Source organism: Ursus arctos, unplaced genomic scaffold (assembly GCF_023065955.2).
Source record: "Ursus arctos isolate Adak ecotype North America unplaced genomic scaffold, UrsArc2.0 scaffold_8, whole genome shotgun sequence".
In the NCBI taxonomy this organism is placed as follows: Eukaryota; Metazoa; Chordata; class Mammalia; order Carnivora; family Ursidae; genus Ursus; species Ursus arctos.
The window spans coordinates 55,239,621-55,260,192 of NW_026623100.1; the positions used below are offsets into that span (position 1 = coordinate 55,239,621).

Below are 20,572 nucleotides of genomic sequence, written 5' to 3' on the forward strand. Positions count from 1 at the left end.
CATATGATATCTCATTTAATTCCTAAAACATCCCCTTGAAAGTAGGTATTATCCATTTTCCAATGAAGAAACTGGCTTAGTTTATCAAAGCTCACACAGCTAATAAGTAGTATAATCAGAATTGGAATCTGGGTCTCGCTGACTCTAAGGTTATGCTTTTAAGTCACTTCACTGTATAGCCTTTACTTTATGTATATAGTTGTCCTAAAAAGTCTGTAGTAAATTAGAGTTTATTGAAAGAGGAGGAAGGCAAACATTATCTGCTGTACAAGATTTCTAGAGTTCAAGAGACCCACGATAAAAGCATCAACTCACATTTTTATTCCTCTGTCCCATCTACTCTGTTCATACCTGACTCCTTTCTGTTATTATTGCTGAAACCTTACTATCCATTCTTGTAAAATCTACGGTGGACTGCAATTTCCCGTGTAACATTATCGTAGAAATTTTTAGTTGGGAATGTAGTTGAAGGAGTTGAAATTGGAAAATGAATCAGGAGCCAGTTCAAGGAATTCAGGATGACTTAGAACTTTATATGCCATATCGTATTTCACAAAGACTAGAACTCAGGTCTTCTGATTTCTGATCTTGTATTGTTATTATTCAGTCTTTCCTTAAAAAAGAAAAAACACAATCTAAGAAACACCATTAAGGGTAATGAACATAAACATCATCTGTGCTGTCAGTTCCTCTTCCTTCTGTACTCCTCCACTAGATGTCCTCTTCCTTCCTAGAATTCCCTATCCTAGAAGTGAGCTCTTGCTAGAATCTAGAGCACAATTTTCATACGTTTTTGTTTTGGTGTTTTTTTGACCAAGTACAGGGCATAGGATGGCTCCTGCTAAAATCGAGACACTGATTCTCTTTTTCCTCAGAAATCACAATCAAAACCAATAGATTGTACCCTTTTAGACCTAACCATTAAAATTATTTGGTTTATTAATGATCGATGACAGAATTTTTGGCAATTTGGATTAAACTCTTGTTTAATTGCTTGTGAAAACTGTAACAATGAATTTTAGATGATAAAAACTGTTACCTCTGGCTTAAAGAATGTGAAAATAAAAGTCTACCACTAAGAAATAACCATAAGAAAATAAATGTTGGGCACCCATATTCTAAAGGTTTATACTTGACCCCATTGTTGATACCTGTATTCGTTGTTGTTCCAACTAAACTTTGTTTTCCAGAACCAAAAGTCTTGCCATTCTTATGACCACTTTTGTTGATAATGCTTTACTAGAATCCTTTGAGGAGAGGTGTTATAACACAGAAGGATGCCATTATTCATCAGAAAGACTGATTTACTTACTCTCTTACTGGAAAATATTAAACATCCTATTGAAATCATTAATAGCCATGTAATTTTGTTTGGAGGTTTTAAAAGAAGTACATAATTGTGCTAGCTTAGATGTACCTATAATTTAATCTTTCTGTATTTCTGGTGGTAGGTTATTTATGTTTTAACTTGGAGAAAGATTATGTTTTACCTTCTTTATTTTCTAAGGAACTGGCATTTGATCCATATGAATCATATGCTCGAGATATTTTACGGCCTGGTTTTCATGATCGTTTCCTTAGTCAGTTATCAAAGCCTGGAGCGGCACTCTATTTACAGGTATAGTAATTTTTAAATCAAGATATATGATGTCTGAGAAGTAAACTTAAAAAAAAATTAATTACTTTGTTTTTTAGTCAATAGGCGAAGGTTTCAAAGAAGCTGTTCAGTATGTTTTACCCAGGCTACTTCTAGCCCCTGTTTACCACTGTCTACATTACTTTGAACTTTTGAAGGTAAGAAAACTGTTACTGCTATTTATAAAACATCAAATGTGATCCAATTTTTTTTTACCAATTTATTTGTGAATTAGTATGTGAGCACCCAGGAACATTAGTCTATATCTAATTGCTTTTTCTAGTTAAGAATAAAATGTAAATGAATCTGCAAAACTGTGGCATATTTTCTCTAGTTTTAATAGGGAATTTTAAAGCAGTCATCAGATATTTTTGTCTTGTGTCCTTTTTGCTTACATGGCCAACCCAACCTTGGGTTTATGGATCCATGGCTCCATCTGAGGACCTCAGCAGATTGGTTCAGGGACTTCGATAAGGGACCCAATGTAAAGAGAAGGCCAAAGTAATGGAGAATATTAATCACCTAATTTTCATCGCTCAAGTTTGCAACTGTCTCTAAAACTGCTTAACATTACTTTAGAAACAGTGAACTATGTATATTCCCAGTAAAAATTTCTTATTTGATCACAGTTCAAAATACTCAAGACGGGGCGCCTGGGTGGCACAGCGGTTAAGCGTCTGCCTTCGGCTCAGGGCGTGATCCCAGCGTTATGGGATCGAGCCCCACATCAGGCTCTTCCGCTATGAGCCTGCTTCTTCCTCTCCCACTCCCCCTGCTTGTGTTCCCTCTCTCGCTGGCTGTCTCTATCTCTGTTGAATAAATAAATAAAATCTTTAAAAAAAAAAAAAAGAAGCACTGACTGAAAGGAAAGGATTTTGATTTTCCCCCCCTTTTCCTTTTACACACTGAAATTAAGGAAAACGGGACCCTTAGTCTGTGTAAGTTATAACTCATTGGTGTAGCTCAAAGTGATTTACTTTTAAACTTCTTACGTATGTATCTGATGATGTCTCCTTTGGATTATGGATAATATGTCCTAAAAAAAACATCAATTTTTTTTCAAAAATTTAAGATAAGGGATAAAATAATAAAGATACTCTGTTTACCCTTAATGAACTAGCCCCATAGAGACAAAATAAAACATGGGTTAATACCATTATTATTTCTTTAGCTTTTAAAACAATGTTTGCTTCATTAAAGAAAACTTCTACTTGATATCATGATTTTGTTATGGAGAATTTATTAGTAGAAATTATATTTACAGTTTGCAGGAGTACATGCTGAAATGGGCTCTCTATAATGAATCAGTGAATGAAGTCCCAGTCTTTTTACATTGTAGTAATTCGTACCTTAGTTAGATTTCTCAAGTAGGAATGTTTGAACTGAGAGGAACCAAGGGAGTTAAAGGATTTAATCACCAAGCAGAATTAGTGAGCTCTTAGCTCTCCATTCTAGACTGAAAACAGCATACCATTTAAGGTCTTTGGTAATATAGAATGATTATTTTAAGAGGATAATCAAGAGGAAGCATTTGTTATACAAAACCATTCTTTACAAAGAATTCATTATGACAAACCATAGTCCTAACAGGATATTTGCAAACAAGTTTGTTACATAGAATCCTTGCTCATAATAGTTTATGTGATAATGGGATTTTAACCTAAGACTGTAATGAAATTCTGAGGCATTAAAGGCCGGATGAAACCTATAAGCAGTTACTAATGTATAAATAAGAACAACAAGCTTTGATGAAGGTTGAAAAGGCTGTAAAATCTAATCATCTTAATAACGTAAGTAATTATTTACTTCCCCCAAGTACAGGCAATTAAAATTTTTTAAATTGTAAGTTGTAGTAATAAAATTTTTATTTTAAAACATCATTCAGCAATTTAAATGGTTTCTACTGGTTTAAGCATATGTATCCCTGGTTCATCTTACTGCCTAAAGTTCCATTGCAAAATTAGCAGTATGTTGAATGGGAAACCTTGCCTAATTAATCCCACGGACTGTGATCCTTTTGATTCTGCATTCCCTCAGTACTAATGTATTATTTGTACTTATTTTTCAGTTTCTGTTAGTATATTGCTTAAATATTTTCATTGAGCAGTATTTTCAAAGAATATTCTTTGAGATGCTAGTCCCATGGGATACTCTAAATAAAAAGTTGGAGGGGGGGGATGTACAGTGGTCAAATATGTTGGAGGAAGACTACGTCCTTAATTATATACTCCTCAAAATATTCAATGTACACTAGAATATTAAAGACTTTGTAAAATTGCGCAAAGATTGTTTTCTAGAGTTTCCCAAATTAATTAGACCGTGAAACGCTTTTATATTTTTGTTTTATGTTCGCTGAAGTATAATTAACATAGTCTTATATTAGTTCAGGTGTATAATATGATTCAGTGATTCTGTACATTACTCAGTGCTCATCGAGATAAGTGTACTCTTAATCCCCTCTAACTACTTCAGGGCATCCTCACCTACCTTCCCTCTGGCAACTGTCAATTTGCTCTCTGTATTTAGGAGTCTGTTTTTTTGTTTGTCCTCTTTTTTCTTTGTTGTTCATTTGTTTTGTTTCTTAAATTCCACATATGAGTGAAATCATGGGGTATTTGTCTTTCTCTCACTGATTTATTTCATCTAGCATTACACTACTGTAGGTCCATCCATATTGTTGCAAATGGCAAAAATCTCATTCTTTTTTATGGCTGAATAATATTCCATTGTGTATATACACTACATCTTCTTTATTCATCTATCAGTGGACACTTAGCTGCTTCCATAATTTGGCTATTGTAAATAATGATGCAGTAAAGGTAGGGGTGCATATATCTTTTCAAATTAATGTTTTTGTATTCTTTGGGTAAATACCCAGTAGTGGAATTATGGGGTCATATTTTTAATTTTTTGAGGAACCTTCATATTGTTTTCCGTAGTGGCTGTACCAATTTACATTCTCACCAACAGCACATGAGGGTTCCTTTTTCTCCACATCCTCACCAACACATGTTATTTCCTGTGTTTTTTATTTTAGCCATTTTGGTAAGTGGAAGGTGATATCTCATTGTAGTTTTGATTTGCATTTCCCTGATGATTAGCGATGTTGAGCATCTTTTCATGTGTCTGTTGGCCGTCGGTATGTCTTCTTTGGAAAAATATCTATTCAGGTCCTCTGCCCATTTTTTAATTGAGTTACTTTTGGGTCTTGGCATTGAGTTGTGTAAGTTTTTTATATATATTTTGGATTATAACCCCTTATTGGATATATCATTTGCAAATATCATCTCCTATTCAGTAGATTGCCGCCCTATTTTTGTTGATTGTTACCTTCACTGTGCAAAAGTTTTTTATTTTGGTATAGACCCAAAGTTTAATTTTGCTTGATTCCCTTGCCTGAGAAGACATATCTAGAAAAATGTTTCTGCAGCCAATATCAAAGAAATTAATGCCTGTTTTCTTCTAGGAGTTTTATGGTTTCAGGTCTCACATGTAGGTCTTTCATCCATTTTGAGTTTATTTTTGTGTATGATGCAAGAAAATGGTCCAGTTTCAATCTTTTGCATGTAGCTGTCCAGTTTTCCCAGCAGCATTTGTCGAAGAGAATGTCTTTTACCCATTGCATATTCTCGCTTTCTTTGTTGTAGAGTAATTGACCATAAAAGTGTGGGTTTATTTCTGGGCTCTCTATTCAGTTCTTTTGAGCTATGTGTCTGTTTTTGTGCTAGTGTCATACTGTTTCGATTACTACAACTTTATAATGTATTTTGATACAGCTTTGTTCTTCTGTCTCAAGATTGCTTTAGTTATTTGGGGTCTTGTGTGGTTCCATACAAGTTTTAGTATTATTTGTTCTAGTTTAATGAAAAATGTTAATGTTTTGATAGAGATTATGTTAAATCTGTAGATTGCTTTGGGTAGGATGGACATTTTAACAGTATTGATCTTCTAATCCATGAGCATAGACTATCTTTCCATTTGTGTCATCTGAGTTTCTTTCATCAGTGTTTATGGTTTTTGGAGAACAGGTCTTTCACCTCCTTAGTTAAATTTATTTCTAGTACTTTATTATTTTTGGTGCAATTTAAATTGGATTGTTTTCTTAAATTCTCTTTCTGCTACTTCGTTATTAGCATATAGAAATGTAACAGATTTCTGTATATTAATTGTGTATCCTGAGACCTTACTGAATTCATTTATCAGTTCTAGTAGGTTTTTTTGTTTTGGTTTTGGTTTGTTGTTGTTGTTGTTGTTGTTGTTGTTTTGGTGGAGTCTCTGACATAAAACCCTTTTAAAACAGTGCATTTCTGGGGCACCTGGGTGACTCAGTCGTTAAGCGTCTGCCTTCAGCTCAAGTCGTGATCCCAGAGTCCTGGGATCAAGCCCCACATTGGGCTCCCTGCATCACAGACTTCATGGCTTAAAGAAACCCAGAAATTTGTACTTTCACAGTTCTGGAGACTGGGTGTCAGCAGAGCCATACTCCCTTTTAAAGACTTTAGAGCAGAATCCTGCCTCTTAGCTTCTGGTGGATCCTAGCAATCCTTGGTAGCCCTTGCCTTATCGAAGCCATCACTTAATTCCTTGCCTCCATCTTCACGTGGCTGTTGTCACAGCTCCACGTTCTTCTTTTGTCTCTGCATCCAAGTCTTCTCCTCTGTCTTACAAAGGTGCTAAGTCAGCGGGTGTAGGCCCCACCCTAATCCAATATGACCTCATCTCAACCTGATTATATCTGCAAAGACTCAATTTTCAAATAAGATCGCATTTGCAGGTACCAGAGGTGAGAACCTGAACACAGTTCAACCCATTACAATTAGTGTTTGGTACGCTGTAGAATTGTATTCAGTTTTGGTTTTCTGATTTTCCAGTATATAATGACTTTCTTAAACCCATATATATATGTGTGTGTGTGTGTGTATGTGTGTGTGTGTATACACACACACATATATATATAATTTTATATTAAGCCAATTTAATATCATTTCATTCTGATCTTAGATTTTAAAATTTAATTTTAGTCACAAAAATCTAGTGAAAAGGGGTACCTGGGTGGCCTTTGGCTCAGGTCATGATCCCAGGGTCCTGGGATCGAGGCCCACATTGGGATCCCTGCTCAGTGGGGAGCCTGCTTCCCCCTCCCCCGCTCCCCCTGCTTGTGCTCTCCCTCTCTCTCTCTCTGAAATAAACAACTAAAATCTAAAAAAGAAGGAAAAAAGTCTAGCGAAAAGCCAGTGGATTTTGGCAGAATGGACCATAGGTAGGTAAAAATGGACAGGAATACAAAATTACTAACTTAATCATCTGAATAAGACTAAGTGTAAAAAAAAAAAGACTAAGTGTATATAATTGGGTTTGGGGTTATCACGTATGCTTTGTCTTAAATGAAAAAATAGAAAATTTAACTCTTTAAATCTCTATACCTTTCTTAGGTTTTATTGTTAATAAAAAGTACAAGATTAGCAAAATAAGTGAGAGAAAGCATGTCCGGGTTTAATTTTAACACATCATAACAACCATGTGTTTTTAAGTAAGTTTAAATTGAGGACCAACAGAATAGTAAGTATTGTAGTTGATATTATTTCGTTATAACATTGCAGTGTTTATCTTGATCACAAGCTTTATTTTAGAAAATATGAACACTTAACAGCTTTAATCTGAAGACTCACATAGTTAGACTCTTGCTTTAAAATTTGACATTTGGGGTACCTGGCTGGCTCAGTTGGTGGAGCATGTGACTCTTGATCTTGGGATTGTAAGTTTGAGCCCCAGGTTGGGTGTAGAGATTTAAAATAAAAAATCTTAAAAAAAAATTTTTTTAAACAAAATTTAACATTAAATTTTCTAATATTTCTAGATTTTTGCATAGCAGACTGATTTGGAGATTGGCCCTTTTTCCCCATAAGATTGCAAATATTACAAAAATTGTAGCTGCAAATGTTTAAGTGTAGGAATTGTGGGAAAGGATTACAGATAAAAACTTAGAACTGAATGGTACAGTGAGTGGAAAAGTTAGCATAAAAGATTGAGAAATGTTAAAATTAAGAGGTTTTATCCTCCCAAAATAGTCTTTTTTTTTTTTTAATGCTACACAAAACAAGTTGGAGGAGTCAAATATCAATTGTGCTACGTCGTACACTTTAAACACCCCCTAGCGGCCTTCACACGGTCTGCCAAGAGCTCTTTGTAAAGAAATCTGCTCTGCAAACCCTTACTACAAACATCTTATATACATTTGTTAGTGGCTTTGGTTTGCTGCTTTTTGAGTTTGGGAGCTGGACAATATCAGACATCTACTCTAGATCATTTTTCATCTATTTTTTTCATGTTTTGCATCTGGTTTAACTGCTATATGCTTCAGACCATTTTTTATACTGCCCATGAGCTGATGACTTAATACCAGCAATAAGAGAATATTTAGAAAACATAGCTTCTGTCATAAAAGTACGCCCAACAGAGGTCTGTCTAGCTTCCATTCCCTTGAACTAGATTTCTAAATTTGGAAATTCTTACCCAGTAACTATGGACTCAAAGCAGTGAGCTAATGACTGCAGACGTTAAATGTCTAAAGTTAAACATAGGATAGTGTAATTCAGTAGCCATTGTAATAATATACAATAAACAGCTAACTATTGTACTACTCTGACTATTGTATTACTCTGATTTTAAATTTTAAATCAACCAAACTGTGAGGTGCATTTATAATTTTGGTAATTTTCTCTCTGATAAAAACAGGGACATGGTTTTAAAAGGTATTTTATTTTCATAAATGAGTGTTATGTCTAATACTTTTTAGGATTGGTATCCTGTTTAAAGTTTCAAACTCCTTTCCACACTTCAGATTTTAACTGCTTTTCCATTTTACTTGCATTTTCTGCCATTTTTATTTCATTTCCTCTCCTTCTGGAACTACAGTTACATGTATGTTGAAGTAGTTTGTGTTGTCCCACAGATCTATAAGACTGTTCATTTTTCTTAAATCTTATCCTTCCTTGTTCTTCAATTTAGTCCTTTTTATTAATCTGTCAATAGAACTATTAGTTATTATCTTGCTTACTGTAGAATTTCTGTTTGGATTTTGTTTCACAGTTTCCACCAACTCCCTATCTGTCCACTTAGTAAGACCATGTTCTCCTTTAATTCTTTGAACAGGATCATAAAAGCCACTTTGAAGCTTTTCTTAAATTCAACATCTGGGCCCACTTGGAGTCGTTTTCTATTTACTGACTTTTTTTTTTCCCTGAACATGGGTCACATTTTCCTGTTGTTTGCTCGTTAACAATTCTGGATTCTATTGTGTTGAGGATTGTTGGGTTTCTTGTTTTGGGATTATTGGTTTTTTACTTTGGTAGGCAGTTAACTTTCCTTGACTCAGCTGCAAATTTGTCTCCTCTGTTTGTGAAGCAACTGATATCTCTTTTCACTTTCTAGGATTTCCATATGCTGCTTTTTTAGCTGATTCTCTTGGGTCTGCCCTACACATGTATGATTTGGCAGTCAGACAAGTGTTTGGGCACATTGTGTTCAGATTTGGGGGTACAGCCTCTCTGGTTCCCTTACACCCGGAGATTTCCCCTCCAATATGCAGCTGGTCTGTCAGCTTTAAGCTTTATCCCTTGGCACCTGAAACCAGTAAGACTTCAGCTTTCTGCTACCTGAGCTGCGTACATTTGGGGAATAAACTCAGTTCTTAAAAAGCCTCAGAACTCATCCATTAAAGCTCTTTTAAGAGTAGATTCCTCTTTGGTCTCTCCCTGCTTTTTTGCCAGATTTCCTGGGGATCTTCCCATGCATGCAAAGGTTTAGCAATCAGCCAGGTACTTGGAGAGAGTTTATTTTCAGATTTTGGGTTTCAGCCCTTCTGCAGTTCATTCATTTCCAGATTTCCCCCTTAAATTTCCTCTTTTTTTTTTTAAAGATTTTATTTATTTATTCGACAGAGACAGCCAGCGAGAGAGGGAACACAAGCAGGGGGAGTGGGAGAGGAAGAAGCAGGCTCATAGCGGAAGAGCCTGATGTGGGACTCGATCCCGGAACGCCGGGATCACGCCCTGAGCTGAAGGCAGCCGATGAACCGCTGTGCCACCCAGGCGCCCCCTTAAATTTCCTCTTAAATTGTACTCTTTGACCTGCCTGTAGGGGCTCTTTTCCTCTCATTCGTCCCCACTGTGTTGCCATGAGAGGTTGGGGAAAGCCTTAATCTCTCCAGTGTATATACACTTGCTAGTTGTAGCTTTTCAAGAATAATTGCTGCTGCTGGCTTATGCTTTCTTTTAGATGTTTTCCAGTGCCTACAAATAGTTATTTTTACATTCTGTCCAGATTATATAATTGTTATCTGTGGGAGTACTGGAAATTCTTGCATTTTTATAGCTTTTCTGCAGTATTTGTTATAGCTGTGGTGTTTACAGCAGTAGGAGGGGAAACAGTGAAGGGCAAATATTTGCTAAGTTCATTCCAAATAGGACTTGATAGGCTTTCCCTTTTTGATCTGCCCTTTTGAGTTTTTTTTTTTCCATGCAGCTGCTATTAATATTCTAGTTTCTGAAAGTATACAAAGGACCGCATTTAATTATCTCAATAAAATTTGTGACTCTGCTCAAAAAGCTTTGAGAATTTTGCCTTTATTTCCAAACAGTGAATTATGAGTCATGTTACAATTTATATTTCAAGATTTCATTTTTGTATTTTCAACCACTAGCTGATTTAATAAGGATATTATATAAATCATAATTATGGAAGAACTATGCTATTTATACTATAAATTTATGCTGTTTATGCTACAAATTTGTACTGTTTATTCCATTTCCCTTGGGGGGAAATGAGAGTTTAGGCTGATTAAGAGAAGACCAAGTTTTGTTAGTATCGTTAACATCACTTACTGGTTGAAATTTTGTGTATTTTAAGAAAATTATCTGCATATATGACATCACTACTCATAAAAGAACTTTTGAGGGGAAAGGAACTGATTATGAAATGTACTTTCTAACTTAACAAGTAGTATGAGTATTGAAGTCTGCAGACAATCTCTAAATCTCATTTTAGTTATGAATTTCATCTTTTTCACCCATACTTTTTAGTCGTGCTGCTACTGTAAAAGAATAGTTGGTGGTTATTGCCTTTCTTATGCTCAGCCTTTAATGGGATGTGTGAATTATGAGATAGTAAAGAGTCGGGAGCAGTTGGCTTAATTTGTTGTTTCTGGAATAATTTGGATAATATTCCATACACTCATTTATAGGACTAGTAAATTAAATTTACCATTTGACCATGTATTTTTCACTTTGTAGTCTGTTCTTAGCATCTCATCATAGAGCATACAGGTAACCATTCCACAATCAAAACACGATCCCCATCTTTGCTTGTGTTTTCCCATTCTGTGATAAGCTCTTTATATATATACACAATATTTAAGATAAAGACAAATCTTTATTTTCTGTCCCAAACCTTAGATAATAATATGTTTCTTGATTATATATTTTGTCATCCTGTGCATTGCAGTTTACCTATTTGAATGGAACAGGTTTTATTTGGTGAATATTTTCTTAATAGGTATTTCAAAGTTATATCAGTTTTTTAGTTAGTATATTGAAAAGGTTCTTGAACTGAGGTCCAGAAATCCTGTGTCTTGCCTGCCTCCACCATCAAGCACATGGCAGTTCCTTCATTTTGTGTAATCTTATGTTGGAAAAATTAATTTCTAGAAATAAAAACATGAATTCAAAGGTTTGGTGTTTTTTTAAACAAAAGGAAGCCATTAGATGTTTGTGAATTAGTTGAACTCTTTGCTACTCCTTCGTTTCTGTAGCAACAATAAGCCACCCCTTTGATGGTAGTTAGCTTCAACTATTCTGCACCATTGCCCAGTTTAAGTCAGCTATGTTAAGCAAAAATGCTTATAAGAAAGGTCATTTATTACATTGAAATTTATTTTAGATGCTTGAGTAATGCTATGAAGGTGAAAATTGCATTTAAAAATTATTTCGTTAGTGAAGTCTTGTGGGTTTGACATAGACTTTGGGTTTGTGGTTTTAAAATGTATTAACAATATTTTTGAGATATTGGTATATTCTATATTTGAAATGCTATAGTTAAATTGTAGATAAAAGACCCAGAAGCTTGAAACATTTTTAGAATAGAAAATCAAATCATATCTAAATGGGGGGCGCCTGGGTGGCACAGCGGTTAAGCGTCTGCCTTTGGCTCAGGGAGTGATCCCGGCGTTATGGGATCGAGCCCCACATCAGGCTCCTCTGCTGGGAGCCTGCTTCTTCCTCTCCCACTCCCCCTGCTTGTGTTCCCTCTCTCGCTGGCTGTCTCTATCTCTGTCGAATAAATAAAGAAAATCTTTTAAAAAAAAACAAAAACAAATCACGTCTAAATGGGTTTGTTACCTTCATGCTCTTTTTATGTGTGCTAAAACTGTGTGTTGTTGTATGACTTTAGGTACATTCGCCTGCATTAATAATATAAAAAATAAAAGGATAGAATATGAAGGACTCAATATTTTTTTCTGCTGTCTCTTAGTGCCAGCTCTTTAAGACTAAAAAATTACCTAGTATCCTATTGACTGGAATGTTTGAGTGATTACATTCTGAAACAACTCAGTGAAATAGTTCTCTTTGGTGGTGCTTTTGTTACACCACATACAGTTTTGCCCTTTCTTGATGAACATTGCCTTCAGTGTGAGACTGCTGCCTTGGAAGCCTAAACTCAGTAAGGTTAATGGTAACATTTTGTCTCCCAAAATACTGCCATATGAGAGGCAAATAGTTTTAGAACGATAGGGATGGAGAGTGTTTTGAGAGAATGCCCAAAGTCCAGCCTTGAGCCTACCAGTAATATCCATTAAGTAAAAGCCTAATAGCTTTCTTTTATGAACCCTTGGCCATTGACTTCCTTTAATCTAGCTGGCCATAGTGAAGAGCCATACTATGAGTAAATGATATCTGAGTATTTTTTGATATATATAAAAGTTTTTTTTATCCTTTGGGAAAAAAACATTTTTCCCTTTTTTTTTCTGGGAGATTATCATGAAACACAACACAATTGAGACTAAAGAGTGCAGATTGTGTCTCGTTGAAATTATGGTGAGGTTTTAATATAAGAAATTTGGATAATAAAACTTGAGCATTAAATAGACATCACAATATGGTATTTACTACTTCTGGAATACCTGAGCATTTAAGATATTTTAAGTAAATTATTTTTATAAAATGGTTTAGGCTTTGAGTAAGAAATACGTTTACTTTTCACAAGTCATCAGTATGTGTGTATGTGTTTTATCAGTTAAAATGGAAAGGAATGTGTTGTTGATCTTTAAGGAATATCTCTTAAGAACATAAAATCCTTAAAATAATAATAATTATGCTCATTGAAAACTTTGAATATTTTATGGTTTTATTTCTCATGGCTTTTCCTTTATAATAGAGTGTAAGTGTTCTTAAGTGTTGCATGAAAAATTACTGATACATGTTATTTCTTAACTTTTTCTTCTCGGTAGCGAGAAACAGGTTGAGAAGTTGACTGAATTCTTGTTACTTATTGTAACTCATACCTCAGTCAATGCTTGCTTGAGTTATAGCCACCTGTTGTATTGATAATTGGTGGTTATTGATGACTCAATCCTTATTAAATACAGACTTTCTGTCTAGCATATATGGTATATTTGCCACTAATAGAAAATGTGCTTGAGTTTCACTAATATGCACATTTCTAGTTTCACTCTTAAATCTTAACCTGTGGACACTGACAAAGCTCTTGATACTAATGTTAATTCTGTAGTAGAACTAAGAAGAAAACAACTTAGACGTATACTGTACATTACCATTTACAAAGTGCTTTGATTTTTAATAAGAACCCCATTAAGTAGGCAGGGCAGGCTTTTGACAAGCCTCATTTGACAGTTGAGAAAAGTGGAACTCAGAAGTCAGATAATCTGCCCCAAAGTCACACAGAAGTAGAGGCAAAATTTGGTCCTAGGTTTTGTGTCTTCAAGTTCCTCTCCACTATGTTGCATCTTCCTCTGTGTATTTATCTTCCTAACCATCCTGTTGCTGCAACAGTAGTGTTGTTGGAATCAGAAACCTAAGACCAAATTCCATACTTGAGAACAAAATCTCATCTATGTGCTTACTGCTGTGCAAATCCTATGCTGGGTAAGAAGGTAATTTATGTCCTTCATTTCTTCTCAGTCATATGCATGTGAGAAACTGCACATTGCTCCCTGTCACAAGGTGTGACATCTTTTAACACTCCTTCTGTGCTTTTTTTTTTTTAATGTGGGAAACTTGGTTGCATGTTAATACAGAAAGTAATACATAAAGAAGAAAACGCTTTTTTAAAAGAATATGCTTTATGACACGTGTAAAAATTTTATTGTGGCAAAAAGAGTTGAATCACTGTTATTTTCATTCTTGACTAAAATGAGCTGCTTATTCTTTTTGTCCAAAACTGTCCTGCGGGTTCAGCTTTGTCATTTTGACTTTGCAGCAGTTAGAAGAAAAGAGTGAAGATCAAGAAGACAAGGAATGTTTGAAACAAGCAATAACAGCTTTGCTTAATGTTCAGAGTGGTATGGAAAAAATATGTTCTAAAAGTCTTGCAAAACGAAGACTGAGGTGAATATTTTTACTTTCTTAATAACCCTCCCTCTCACCGTGCGTATTCTGGTGTAAATTCAGGGATCCCAGTTCCCTCCTCAAGTAAACAATGAAGAAAATAGTTTTAGTGACAAGCTTGGTCTTTCAGAGGAAGTGACATCAAAGCCAAGAGAATTTGTTATTGTTTGAAAAACCTTTCATATTTGTGCATTTTCCTTGCATACTCCCAGACAAGACCTCCCGAGAGTCAACTGGTAAGCTAAAGGAGAGACAGAAAAATGTCTTGAGTAGCTTTATGTCATCATCATCGTTCTGTCAAAGTAAAGTTCGTAGTGTCCTTTATTTTAGGGATTATGTAACTTGAGGTATTAATTCAGATAACATTGCTTCCACTTTCTTAATTATAATATGTGCATGTTTCTTAGCTTTAGGTCTTGTCCACTTAAACATTTCTAAATGATTTTTTAAGTCTCTTAAATGATTTTTTCCACTATATTGGGCTACTTTTTAATATTTGTCATTCTAAATATTTAGTAGCCAAGGTAGAAATAATCATTCCATAGCTAAATTTATAGAGTAGAATTTGTCAATAGTCACTGTTCTTTTTAGAGCACTAAAAAAAGTCTCTACTGTGTTGCTTTAGTTCCTAAAATGGTACAGTTTTGTAACACTAATATATTTGGAGAATTAGTGAAAACCTTCTCATTGCAACTTTTTAAAATGTACTTTTACATTGTCCTTTATTTACATGAATTCTAGATTGTCTGTCGTCTGTGTACTAATAATATTTTTTCCTTTATCCCAGTGAATCTGCATGTCGGTTTTATAGTCAGCAAATGAAGGGGAAACAACTAGCAATCAAGAAAATGAACGAGATTCAAAAGAATATTGATGGTTGGGAGGGAAAAGACATTGGACAGTGTTGCAATGAATTTATAATGGAAGGAACTCTTACACGTGTAGGAGCCAAACATGAAAGACACATATTTCTCTTTGATGGCTTAATGATTTGCTGTAAATCAAACCATGGGCAGCCAAGACTCCCTGGTGCTAGCAACGCAGAGTATCGTCTTAAAGAAAAGTTTTTCATGAGAAAGGTACAAATTAATGACAAAGATGACACCAGTGAGTACAAGCATGCTTTTGAAATAATTTTAAAAGATGAAAATAGTGTTATATTTTCTGCCAAGTCAGCTGAAGAGAAAAACAATTGGATGGCAGCACTGATATCTTTACAGTACCGGAGTACGCTGGAGAGGATGCTCGATGTGACGATGCTGCAGGAAGAGAAGGAGGAGCAGATGAGGCTCCCTAGTGCCGATGTTTATAGATTTGCAGAGCCTGACTCTGAAGAGAATATAATATTTGAAGAAAACATGCAGCCCAAGGCTGGAATCCCAATTATCAAAGCGGGAACTGTTATTAAACTTATAGAGAGGCTCACATACCATATGTATGCAGGTAAGAAAGAAAGAGTCGCCTGTCACTTTTATTTTCCTACTTCCAGCTGATTTCTTTGCTGCACAGGTCATTGTGCCTAAAATAGAAAGCAAACTAACAACAAAAGATCCTCCGCGTTATTCCGAATTCATTTTCCTTTGCCTAAAAATACTGCCATTTATACTTTTTTCTACCACATTTACATACTATTTTTAACTTTACAACCAGAATTACAAATGAGAAAATAAAATCGCTTGGCTAGATTTATCCAATTAGTGGCTGAAGCAAAACTAAAAGTAGTGATAAATCATCATTAGGGTCCTGTTAACAACCTTTACCTCTTTTTCTTTTTTCTTTCTTCTCTTTCCATTACTGAGATGATAAAGTCAGTAAAAATTGTAGCATATGTCCATCACCAAAATTGCGCCGGTAGTACAGATATGCACAGCATTGTTCTTTCTTAATTCCTGTTCCTAAAACTTAATTAAATTTAGCAGTCCTGAAAGTCATTAAAGTTTTCGATATTTTTTTGCATTTTATGACCGATGTCATTTAAGAAAACAGTTTTACCTTGGCAGGGCAGTTTTTAGAGACAAGCATGTCCAAACTACCTAGATTAGTGGAGGCTGAATCGAATGTAATGTAGTGTTTGAGAGTTAAGGAGCAGACATCATGATTCTTTTTTTAAGGTAATTTTATTTCTTCTAGTAAAGTAACCCATGATAATCCAATGTTCCTCAGCCTTCAGCTTCCCTACACAATAAAAAGATTGGAAATTGTACAACACTGTAGCGTATGGTATAGTGGAAAGAGCACCAAGTCTGGATTTACACCCTCACTTTATCACAGTTCCTAAGGTCCCAGAACCTCAGTTTCCATCTCAAAAATCAACATTGCAACAGCAGCCTTAGAATGTTATTGGAAAGAATAGGTGAACTACAACATGTGAAAGCTCTTTGTAAATATAAATGTAAACTTACTTTCAAAGAATGTTTTGTATTACAAAGACATATAAACTCAAACATAACTCTTATAAATGCTGTTCTTGAGTAGTTGAAGGTGAAAGTTAACCTCCATCCCTATACTTCTTGCTTAAATTTATTCCTGTTTCTAGGAGATGTGTGTTTCTGAGGGAGGTGGGGGTTTTGTTTTTCACTTTTTTAAAGTCCTCTAAATAGGCTCTCAGTTCTCTCTGGAAGCTGTTCTGGCACCAGTTAAATTAAACTTTCAAAGATACCCATTAACTACTCCACTGTAAGAAAGACGAATAGCATTTGATAATGTTGATCTATTCAATTTATTAAATGTCCAGTCAGAACTACTTAAATGGCCTGGAAACTATCAGGGCCTCCTTGCAAAAAAGTAAAATCAAGTTAGAATATTTTTGTCAGTGATAATCAAAGCACGTCTATGAATATAATGTTTCATCATCTCCACATGTCTTAGGATAAATAAGCCAGGGTTTTGTTTTGTTTTGTTTTTGATTTTGATTTGGCCTCTAATTGATAGTTCTTTTTCTAGCCTTTTCCATAGTAAAATTTTAGTGTTTTCCGTAGGCTATTAAAAGCAGTTTGGGTTCTCTAAACAGATTCCATTCGGTAGTAGCAGGCAGTAGCTGAAACATGTTGAAGATAGTGCAAGAAGACTAGTCTGGGATTCATCTAGAAACTTCTGTAGTCAGTGACTCAAAATGAGTTGACTCAAAAATGAAAAAACAAATCAAAGCACAGGAAAGTTAAATAGGCTGCCTGGGATTTTACATGAAAAAGAAATAGATTTTTCTGGGATCTCTTTTACATATAAAACTTTTTGAGAGCTACAATTTTCAGTAATTAATGTGACCAACCTATCTGTGATCTTCATCAGCTCCTGTTTGCTCCTTAAGATCTAGAATACAACTACAGAAATGTTCATTAAATTACTCGAAATTTGTGATTGCAAAATACTTATTTCTGTGCTTTTTAAGGAATTTTTAAGGTTATACAAGCTCAGATTGCTCTTCTTGCCACATTATTCTGATTTTTAAGGGTCTTAGAAGATTCACTGATTTCTTTAGCATAAGCATTCTAAACCATTCATCCTTTTATTTTAAATACCTTTGTTTTGAGTTCTTAGACTGTTTAGAGTAAAATTAATCCTTGGATTTTTATGCACGTAAGATAGAAGTTTTACTTTTTTTCTTCCCCTAGAGCAGTGTAAGTGGAGAGTGCTAAGGAGGACTCCCGGGGGTTACTGTCACAAATCAGTGGTATTGGAGCTGGGAAGCATTTTCAGATTCCAAATTTTTTAATATATTTGTTTCTGTAAAACTCGATTGTTGATGATAAAGGTTTTTGTTTTTTTTTTTAACTGCTTGCTGCATTTCACAGAACTAACTAGGATTATTAGTAAGCAGCTGCAGAACTAGAATTAAATATTTTCTGGGAACTGTGCTTTTTATTTACTTTTTGAATGAGGACACTTTAAAACAAAACTTGAACAAACGTAGCTGAGGGTTTTTCTGGAGTCTTGGCAGTTTTCTCTCCTTAATGTCCACGATGCTAGCCTAGCCTGTAGACTTAGTATTTTGCCGTGCTGTCTTATTAATTACTTTTGATAGTTGCTCTTATTTATATTAACTTTTAGCTTTTGCATAGAATGGAATTTCAATGGTTTTACTTCTAATTAGTATAAAACACTGATATTTCGAGATTTATAGGACTTTGCAAAGTTAAGTGTATTCACATTTAAATTGACAAGATTGTTTTGCTTTTTTAAAAAATTAAAGTTTTTCAAAACTTTCTTTCATTAATTTCTTGAGGAATAAAATGCCACTGTTGGTTTTAGAAGTGTTGTGGCCAAGTTTTTTTAGATTTTTCTTTTCTATCGTCTTTTGAAGCTTCATTGAATATTTTAACATAGGTCATTAAGGTATATTACTGGTGTAACTGGAATACACAAGCAGCTTTCATGAGTTGTGGTTCACAGTACCTACAAATTGGTATTAATTACTAGTTTATTTAGCTCCTCTGTAAGCTCTGTCACTGAACATGTTACTGGCAATATGGAATGTATTTTTAAAACATCATCTATGAATTCGTAAAATATGAAAGCAATTATTTTTTAAGGTCTCTTCAGCTCAGATGTACTTTGAGGCCTCACTACAGTAATAACAGATCATTACCATTTGTGTTTAGAATTATTGGTCTGCTCTATTTGCGGTGGGGGGGGGGGGGTTGGTTGGTAGATATTTTTATTGGAGAACCTTCATTGCAAAATGGGCTGAAATAAAGGCTAAAATTTAACTTGCACATTTTTATTATGTTGTACAGAATTATAATAAAAGACATTAGCTGTAATATATAAGAAAATTTAATATCCACTAAGCACCACTTACAGACATTTTTTAGGTTATGGGTTGGTCAGAAATTGTCATAAAAGCCAGAAGAAAAACTTTTAACCTTACTTAATTCAGACTTCACTGTGGCTTTAGCCAACTTGATCCCTCAAGTGTTTTTAACAATAATTTTGAAACAGAGCTATAGATTTGCAGTGTTAGATAAAATGACCAGTCCCTCAACTAATACACAAAACACAAGGCATATGATTTTCCAGAAATCATACTAATTAATTGCAGAATGAGGACTAAAACTTAGGTTTCTTGATTCTTAATAGACTGTACTTTTCACCATGTTACAGTGACTCATGTGAGGCACATTTTTTTCATTATTAAAACATAATATGTTTTATATGTGTATCAAATAATAAAAATAATGAGAATTTATTGATTGGTTTGAATTGCCAGTAATATAAATGGCTTGTTCCTTATTGGGCAAACGCAGGTTTACTATGGAGATTTAAGCAGAGTAATTTTTTTCTCTTATTTAAATAGGTAATGATCTCTGACTGTAGGTAAACTTCCATTTTAATGCATACGTTTTAGTATACAGTTAGATATTGGGCATCATAATTTTAATTTTTAACAAAACCCAGCCTACTGGTGGTGCTTGCTCTGTAAAGGAGAGCTCTCTGGAAGAAAAAGTTAAATTTAGGTAAATTAGAAAGTGCTTAACTGTCGCTTAAAAGACCCTTAAAAAGGTCTTATGTGGAATCTGATTTATAGCTTGTCAGATCCAGTATTTTCTGGACATAGACTAATTTGCTAACTGCATCAGAACTTTGGAATCCATTTCAAATGCTGGAGAAGGGACACTACTCTAGTTAGATCATTCTGAATCTGGCAAGAAGATGAAGAGACTTTCCTTACCTACCGTAAGAGAGCACAAAGCAATCTACGCAAAGAAGAGATGAGAGTAGGAATTTTACTTCTGTTTCAGAGTTACAGAAAGGAAATAAAGTACAAATTAATTATTGAGACTTAAAACGACATGAGTAAAGAAGTGTTTGGTAATGGAGTGTCTGGTTTGATAGTCTTATTTTAAGAGAAATTAGGTGACCTTGGGGTGGGGGAAATTTAGAACTGATATTATACGCAAGTAAAAGCTTTTCATATTGAAGTATGGGAAAAAGGTGTTTCCCATATGTGGTGAACTCTTTTCTAAAAATGGTACTGAAAAAACTTAAGCCAGTTGATCATTTTCTTTCAGGCATTTATTGCTATTTTACGCCCTCAGAAAATCCTTAGAAACCTGCATTAGCTTTCTTTTGAGTTTGTGGCCTATATAAGTTCAGTTTGGGTGTCTTCACTTTAAAAAAAAATCTTTTGAACAATTTCGATCTATAGGGCAGTGCTGTTCTATTTTTAAACTCTCTGATAATTTTTTTTAAGTGTTTGTGCGTCAGCATAGCGTCTGTTTCCTTTTTTAAGGAATTCAAGAGTGATTGTTTATAAATCCTTGTTGAGAAGCGTATTGTTTCTTGTGGCTTTTTAAATGGCTGTATTAAAGGGAAAATT

At 34.6% G+C, this 20,572-nt stretch overlaps 1 protein-coding gene across 1 annotated transcript in view; it reads left to right on the forward strand.

Moving 5' to 3' along the window:
• The window catches only part of SOS1 (SOS Ras/Rac guanine nucleotide exchange factor 1), a 140,720-nt gene that overhangs the window by 83,042 nt on the left and 37,106 nt on the right, over nt 1-20,572 (forward strand). Inside the window, 4 exon segments of the mRNA XM_026479379.4 lie at nt 1,508-1,618; nt 1,696-1,794; nt 14,129-14,256; nt 15,044-15,699. Of these exon segments, the coding sequence (XP_026335164.1) occupies nt 1,508-1,618; nt 1,696-1,794; nt 14,129-14,256; nt 15,044-15,699 (994 nt within the window).